The 8229-nt window shown below is 35.9% G+C and overlaps 1 protein-coding gene across 2 annotated transcripts in view; it reads right to left on the bottom strand.

Annotated features, from left to right (window-relative positions):
• LOC106882970 (pleckstrin homology domain-containing family A member 8) overlaps window positions 1-7610 on the bottom strand; it is a 54301-nt gene extending 46691 nt beyond the window's left edge. Inside the window, exon 1 of one of the 2 annotated variants that reach the window (XM_052965590.1) lies at window positions 7469-7610. In XM_052965590.1, the coding sequence (XP_052821550.1) occupies window positions 7469-7508 (40 nt within the window). In that variant the 5' untranslated portion in view covers window positions 7509-7610. The remainder of the gene's footprint in view (window positions 1-7468) is intronic. The other variant, XM_052965589.1, reaches the window with a different exon arrangement.
• Window positions 7611-8229: the final 619 nt, after the last annotated feature.

Here is an 8229-nt window from a genome sequence, read left to right as displayed (position 1 = left end):
AGAGAAAGAGAGAGAGAAAGAGAAAGAGAAAGAGAAAGAGAGAGAAAGAGAAAGAGAGAGAGAGAGAGAGAAAGAGAGAGAGAGAGAAAGAGAAAGAGAGAGAGAGAGAGAAAGAAAGAGAAAGAGAGAGAGAGAGAGAAAGAGAGAGAGAGGTCTATCAATTCTGTAAGACTAATCTAGTTTAAATATGCAAATCAAATGCTTGTGAAGTGAAACTACATAAAACAAGGAGAGAACCAAACCAGCAAATAATCTAGATGAATTATGCACTTGAAAATTGGGAACTATGGATAGCAAGAAATTTGCTTGTTTTAAATAGGAGTCAACTCACATCTAAGCATAGGCACTGCAAGATATTTAAAAAATCACACAGAATTAAATTTTTTTAACCACTGCAAGATTCCAAAGCATTTGCAGGCTCTCAGAGATTGCTGAGATACATATACTTGATGTTCAACAGAAATTCTTAAGATTGAAATGTTGAAATATGGATAGAAAATCTATTTCCATGAAACCCATCTAGTGAAGTATTTGGAATTTGATGATGGAAAGTTGGGGGTTGTGACAATAGTGAAAAGAAGAGAGATGCATGAATAAAGTATACAGCTACTTCAAAACTAGTAAGGACCAGTAATAATGGTAGAAAGAGGTGTACGTGTGGGTAGTCACCTTGTTGGAAATGCTAGTGGTTTTTATAACACGTTTGTGAATGAAGGTTTGCCAATCAGCCAGCTAGGCTTTTGGGAAGGGATGCAGTTTACAATGAACTGTGTGCATGTGTGTGTGTGTATTCATAGCAGCTGCTCTGATAGCCATGAGCAATACTTTCGTGTGGCGTGAAACTATTTCAGCCTCCTGCTATGATTAATATTCAGAGTAAGCTTTAAGAAAGTAAATAATCAACAAGAGATCTTATTAGACAATATGTAAACATATTTTGGCAGAAAATAATATTTACATGTCTCTCACCGGCTTCATACAACACACCTGCCTCTCTTTTCCTCACACACTCCTACAACCTACCCAACATCATTCCTTCCTCGTTCTCCTGCCTACTGTTTCATTTAAATTTTGCTGCTCAGCACTAACAGTCATCAACACCCCCACTGCTTTCTGGACTCACCTGATCACTCCCATCTCTTCTAGAAGGAGAAGAGCTAACTGTAGCTCCTCTGCAGCAACAAACCTGATCTGCACTGGCCCCCTTCTCTCATATGTTTACCCATTTTTTTGCCTCTCACCTAGCATAAAGTTGCCCCCTCACTAGTACTAGTAGCACAAAACAGCACCCACTACATGCTGTAAAGCAACTGGTGTTAGGAAGGGCATCCAGCCTGAGAAACTATACTAAAATAGACACTGGAGCATGATGCACTTGGGCTTTTCGGATCATGTCAAACTTCACAACTAGTGCAAGCACAGAACATTGTCGATAAATGATGATTAAACACAGAAGACAAACAGATACAGGAGAGTGTAATTTGTGAACAACAACACTGTTTGCTACAGGTTTTCTACAGATCATTCACTAGTTCACTGGGTTTCTGACATAAAAAAATGGCAAAAGGGTATATGTACCACAGTGTACTTCATTCGAAGGGCACCACTTTCTTTTCGTTTTCTAAACCAATGTTTACATCCTTTACCAGAATATAGCTGACAGCAGTAGGGCCTTAAGTGCCATTCAGAAAAAGCAGCTGCTCAGGGATAGTTGTTGTGATGCTTAAACTATCTGGTGTAAAAATAGATGCAAGCCACTTGCAAAGTCAATCAGGTAATACAGGGAAGTGCCATACCAGTATCCTCATCCACTGCTACGAGGACAATGTTGATGCACTGAGAGGAAACTACAGAGATATCAAATTGTTGAATAGGTTATGAAATTTACAGAAAGAGTTGTTATAATCAAGAATAGAATTAACATAGATAAGATATAGTTCAGCTATGAACCACAAAGGACTACCATAGCCATCATTCTAGTGAGATTACTGGAAAAATACTTAGCTGGGAGCATGTACCCTATACTTAGCAACTATCAGCTTTGAAAGAGTCCCACGCTGTAATCTGGTGAGCACTAAGGAAACTAGGCATAGATGAATGGTTTATGAAAGCCAAGTACGAAAGTCACTCGGCAACGAGTTCAGTAATGAACTTACTGTTAGCAGCAAGGGTCTGTTAAGAATCATTTCTCAGTCCACTCCTACTTATAATTTTTCAAGCAATAACAGAGACTAACTACCCAGGGGAACTCCTGTATGCTGATGACTTAATTCTTACAGCAGATTCTGTAGAAAATTTTAGAAGAAATTCCAGATGTAGAGGGGAAAAAAATCCTAGAATCAAAATTTTCAAAGTAAATTTAGACAAGATTTTGTTATGCTAGCTGTACTCGACATGCAGATGGGGGGGGGGGGGAAGAGTTGGTAGAAACTTCATTTGGTGTAAACTATGGACATATAAGAGATGCAGTAAAATGACAGGCCAGCTGACAGAAGATAGAATTTATGTAGCAGATACATAGAAAGTTTTAGTAACAATACAACAAAATTCTTTCAAATGCCCAGAAAGCTCACTGGAAATAGTTGATAACTTTGTGATGATACAGGGAGATGAAGGCCTTGCATACAAATTTGTAACATCTTGTTTTACTCTCAAGTCGGCACTTATCAAATAAGCCTGTGGTTAAAGGCATTTCAATCATAGGCATCCAATTTTTGCATTAGTCTAGGACTATATTATCCTATCTATCCTCCCTTTCCAGATCTGAAAGAATATTGGCTCCTATTTCTAGCAAGTTGTGTTTCAAGATAACATAGAAAAATAGTAGACATCATTTTGAAAGAATATGGTCTTAACAGCAGTGATTGGGCAGAAATAGAAATATTGGGGAGAGAGGGGTACTTTTTTTTTTTTTGTATGAGCGGGTGGTGGTTAGAACCAACATATGTTGCATATATTGGTGAAGAGAAAGGAAAGTAGTATTATCCAAACTATTGCTGCCATTCTCTTTTCAGAACTATTAATTACAAGATTCAGACCTGATGAAATTCTAAAAGTTTATAAACAGTGTGGCCAATAATAATAGAGGCTGAATCAATCACAAGATTTTCATGGTACATGTTCACCTGACTGGTGAGTTGATGGAGTAAGGCAACCATAGCACTACTCAAAGTCAGTGAATAAAAAAGAGACAATACACCAAAGCATTTCTGGAATTCCTTCATTTTAGCCTTAACCCTTTTGTTGCTATATTTCTGTTCAAATATACAGCCTTTGTTGAATTCATCTTGAAAATAAAGAATTTATCAAAATAACTATCATTGTTAAGCTGCTGCTTGGAACATAAAAAAATCAACATGAAATTTTAAACGAACAGTTTTAATTTAGATCACTTTAAAAACAGGAAGTTTGTATCAAAGAGCCAGAAGCAATCTCAGGCAGGTTGGTATTTAAAGGGCTAATTGTGTGTGATTCTTGTTTGCCACTCAAAATGTTAACTCCACAAATGTCTGACCATCATTTAGATGCAGCATTCAACTGGTATTGAACTTAAGCTTTTTTATTACACATCAAGAAAATAATTGATTTGAGACAAGAGTGGTTGAAATATTAATGAAGAACAAATAATTAAAGAGGATTCCAAATAGTTTTATTTCAATTTGACCGGCTGCTCCCTACTTTTGACAGCAATTGTTAGGCTATCATTATTACATCCACATAATAATAGTAATAATCCTTTCTACTATAGGCACAAGGCCTGGAATTTGTGGGGAGGGAGATAGTCGATCACATTGACCCCAGTACTCAACTGGTACTTGATCTATCAATGCCGAAAGGATGAAAGGCTAAGTTGCCCTTGGCAGAATTTGAACTCAGAACGTAGCGACAGGCAAAATACCACTAAGCATTTCATCCAGCGTGCTAACAACTCTGTCAGCTAGCCGGCTTAATAATAAGGTATAAAAGATGGGTTACAGCAAATATTCTGCTCAATACCACAGATTTGGTTGACCTTAACCAGTTGAGCATGTCCCTTAAGGCTGACAATATGTGCAGCTCTGATCAGGAGCAGAAATAGTGGGAAAGCATCATAGCCAGGTGTTGAGAAGTATTCTTTGGGGTTTGAATAATTCACCTTTTAGAAAAATGGGTGTTTCATTCAACATCCTTAAATAACCCTTATTCAGGGACCTTTTGAGTGGGATAGGCTACTCAACCTGAAGAAAATTCTAACTGGGTTCCGCTTGCAAGGTCATGTGCTGTTTATCTTGATACAAGATCAACATGTTGCACACTTATGGTTGTGATGCATGTGCCTGGTGTATACTTATCATGACTACCCGTCTGATAAGTATACACTTATCAGACGGGTAGTCATGATGTGTATATTGGGCTTTGTATATTTGTACCCCAATGTCACTTTGATGGCATGCACTGCTATCTCGCTCAATAATAATAATATAGCAGTCAAAGAACAGCAGAAAATAGAACAATACAAGGATTTGGCTAGGGAAATACAAACACTGTGAAGGCTGTCTACAAAAGTAATGCCAGTTGTTATAGGTGCTGTCACTAACAGACTTCGCAATTTCCTTATTGAGTTTGGTGTAACTATGAGAGTTGCATTAATTCAGAAATTTGCTCTACTGGGAACAGCAAGGATTGTAAAGAATGTCCTCCTCGATATCTAAGGAAACCGGTTGTTACTTGGAATCAAAGACATTGGATAATGAATGAAAAACATTCGAGAACACCATGAATAATAATGGGTTCAAATTTCAGTACAAGTGCACTGCACAAAAAACAATAATAATGATAACGGTATCCATATTCTTGTCACAGCCCAAGGAAGGATTTGAATCCTCTTCTAAAAGTTCATGAAACACCAGTTAAACAATATCACTGCTGCTGATAGAAAGCAGTAAACGATATCCTTTTTGCTCATATGCAGCTTGATAAAGTGTCAGCCGGTTTCAGTGTCTGTTAGGGTTCCACAGCTACAAGTGACAAACCAACTCCGTGTCTATTCGAATATTTAATGCAGATGGTAACTGAATGCAGTTAAAGCAGTCTAGGTCAGTGTTTCGTACAAGAAGATGCTGCGAAAAATTGGTAAAAAAAAGTGGATAAATTGCAATACTTCAAAGTTAAGATGGTTTCAAGTTTTTTTAATTTGTCCAACGTCATACAAAAAGAAATTATATAGATGCAAACTATATTCTTTATTCAATAGGGGAGGGGCGCTGACCAGAGTCAGCTTAGCGGTTCATCTCAGTTTGACACAGCATCATAATATATATATATATCCGTTCGGTCGCCAACAAAATGTTGCGTACGCATAGTTTAAAGAAATCTGGTGTCGCTACTTATTTTAAATTTCAAAAATAATGAATTCGTCTCTAACTGCAAGTTAATTTATAGCAGGAAATTTATTTAGTTTGGTAAACTGAGTGAGTAAATATCACTACGAAGCACAATGAACTGTCATGCTTCAGAGTCTCTTCCCTGTGATTAAGTAAATAATAAAACAATTAGAAAATATGTAAATCGTAAACGAAAAACATTAAGACTTACTAAAAGATTCATATCAAGCACAATGAACTTGTTCTAAAATTGATAAAAATCGCCTCAGTACTACAAGAACTTAAATGAAACCCCAAAATAAAATCTTTCCTTGATAGGGTTTTTATCAGGAAATATGAGGTCCTCCAAGTAACTGTCTCGAAATATCGTATTTAATCGCTAGTTCTAAACCCGCTGTGACAAGCGTTAGTTTTAATTTATTTAAAATTAGTGACATAACCAGAAAATTACATGATATGAAAATGCTGTCAATTAAAGTGGTAATTACTGGAGGAAAAAAGATATTTACTATTGAATGCGGAAAGAGCACAGATATACTGGTCACCTTAATATTAGATGAAAATTTTCTGTGCTATGTTTATTTACATACAATAATAATAATAGCCGAAACAAATATGCTCCCTCATAATTTCCAACTGAGCTCTTGCTACAATAACAAGCTTCTCTTCCACCATCACCAATCAATAAAAAAAATATTTAACAGACGACAACAGTCACACACTAATATATATATATACATATATATATATATATATGCATATATATATATATCATAAAAAGCTCAGATTACAAAGCATTAACAACTGAGTGCGTAATAATAATAATTATTATTGTAAATAATAGCAGCCCTTAAAACGCAAAACTATTATACAAGTCATTATCATCGTTATTGTCCATATTTTCCAATAGTGGAGACAGATGAGAGGGGGAAAAGATTATTTACAAAACATTGGACCAGACATGCCAACTCTAGTGGTTGATTTGGCAGGACAAAGAGATGTCTACTAATGTACAGCCGTCTTGTTTATAAAGAGGTTATAGAGGGAATTAGAATGGATATGGTGGTATTTAGACGAAAAGAAAGGAAAAGTGATGCAAATATATTCAATTAATTTGACTTTTAAGGTAATTCAATCGAATTTGATTACGTATGCTTGGAGTGAAATACAGCTTATTTCTAAATAAGGAAAATAACCACATTTCTTAATAAATAAATAAAATAAAGGGAATCGATACCCAAATTTTCTGCACTGAATGGTTGATTAGATTTATTACAAGTATAGAATATTCCTAAGAGCGAAGTAATACCTTGCATTAAAATTTTGCCGAGTTTGCAAAATAAATAAATAAAATAAAATACAGACCTCCATAGTCGCTAGTTTCTTAAATAAAAGAGAGAGATAGTATGGAAAAAAAAAGGCGCAACTAGGAAATGCAATTCCCACTTAACATATTTATTACTCTATCGGTTAAACATCATCCAAAACGCTTCCACGAGATCCTGACGGTCATTTTCTCTTAGTAACAAAATGCGACACTTATAAGAAAAAAAAACATAATAATGCAACCCACGTAAACAAACAAATTGATAGCCTTCCTGCTGACTATTTTCATCCCAATACTTGAATAGATAAGAATCAGATTCCAAATTAATGCTAAAACATAAGGGAAAATTAAAACTTTATTTTCTTCGCTGATATCATACTAACTACGTTTATTTATGTTGCAGTCATGTGTACGTGTGTGTATACATACACATAATAATAATAATAATAATAATGTAGGTCAGAAATATTGAACAATAAACGAAAATATATAAGAATTACACAAAGACATAGCAAATTATTAGTAATAAAACTTCTTCATAACCCCAGTTCGTATGAATGAATAACACAATAAAGGTTTATGTGGTAATGTCAATTTCAGCTGTCAGATATCTTCTTTTTTTTTTTCTTTTTTTTTTTCAATGACCTCGAAATCTTCAACCTGGAAATCACGTAAGAACAACAAAACAAATGCAAAATTTACTTTCTATAAAATATTGAAACCTAAAATGCCGAATAGTGGAAATAAAATTAGATAGGGTTAAAACAATGTCACTTACCCGATAAATAATTCGTCCACTTAAATAGCGTACCCTCCATGTTTCTCTTACAATACACGTCACATTACTGAGTTGGCAACTTTATAGTGTTTCGTATTTTATCGGCCAGATGCAGAAAAGTTCCGGCCGGAATATTTTTTATCGCTCTCTCCTTTTTTAGTACGACACCAGCTTCACGTGTTAAAATTTGTAAGGATGGAGTTACTTCCTCTTATATAAACTTTCCTCTCTTATGGATGAAATAAACATCGGAGATACTTTTTTCCCCCGTGCCAAGCTTTTCTAAATCCATTACAATGCTAGATACCTTTCCGTATAGTCAGCAGGTATCGCAGAGTCATAAGCGTTTCGCCTCTTATCCTGTGCGCTTTACCTGAATGGGACAGCAAGAATTCAGCTAGTTTTCTCTTACAGAAGGGTTCCACTTGCGATCTCTTATCAACCAAAGCCATCTTCAGCTAGTTTCATTTGCCTTGTCTATTTCTTTGATGGCTCTCTTCAGTTGTCTGGGTTCCGGACCTATCTTCTGTAATAAATAGCACACTGATCTAGATGGAAACCCACAGTAACCGACTTCAGTAGGAAATGAGGCCACGTGCCATCCGTTGACAAGGGATTCGTCGACGAAGTCTTGATATTTTGCTTTCTTTACCTGATAGGAAATATCAAGCCTGTATTCCCAGGGCACTGTGAGTTCTACCACGATGATTGTTTTTGTATTCCTGGAGAGCAGGAGGGCAAGATTTCCGCCCCCCCCCCCC

Source organism: Octopus bimaculoides, chromosome 2 (genome assembly GCF_001194135.2).
Source record: "Octopus bimaculoides isolate UCB-OBI-ISO-001 chromosome 2, ASM119413v2, whole genome shotgun sequence".
In the NCBI taxonomy this organism is placed as follows: domain Eukaryota; kingdom Metazoa; phylum Mollusca; class Cephalopoda; order Octopoda; family Octopodidae; genus Octopus; species Octopus bimaculoides.
Note: the sequence above shows the minus strand (reverse complement) of the source record. Positions and strands in the feature narration are given on the sequence as shown.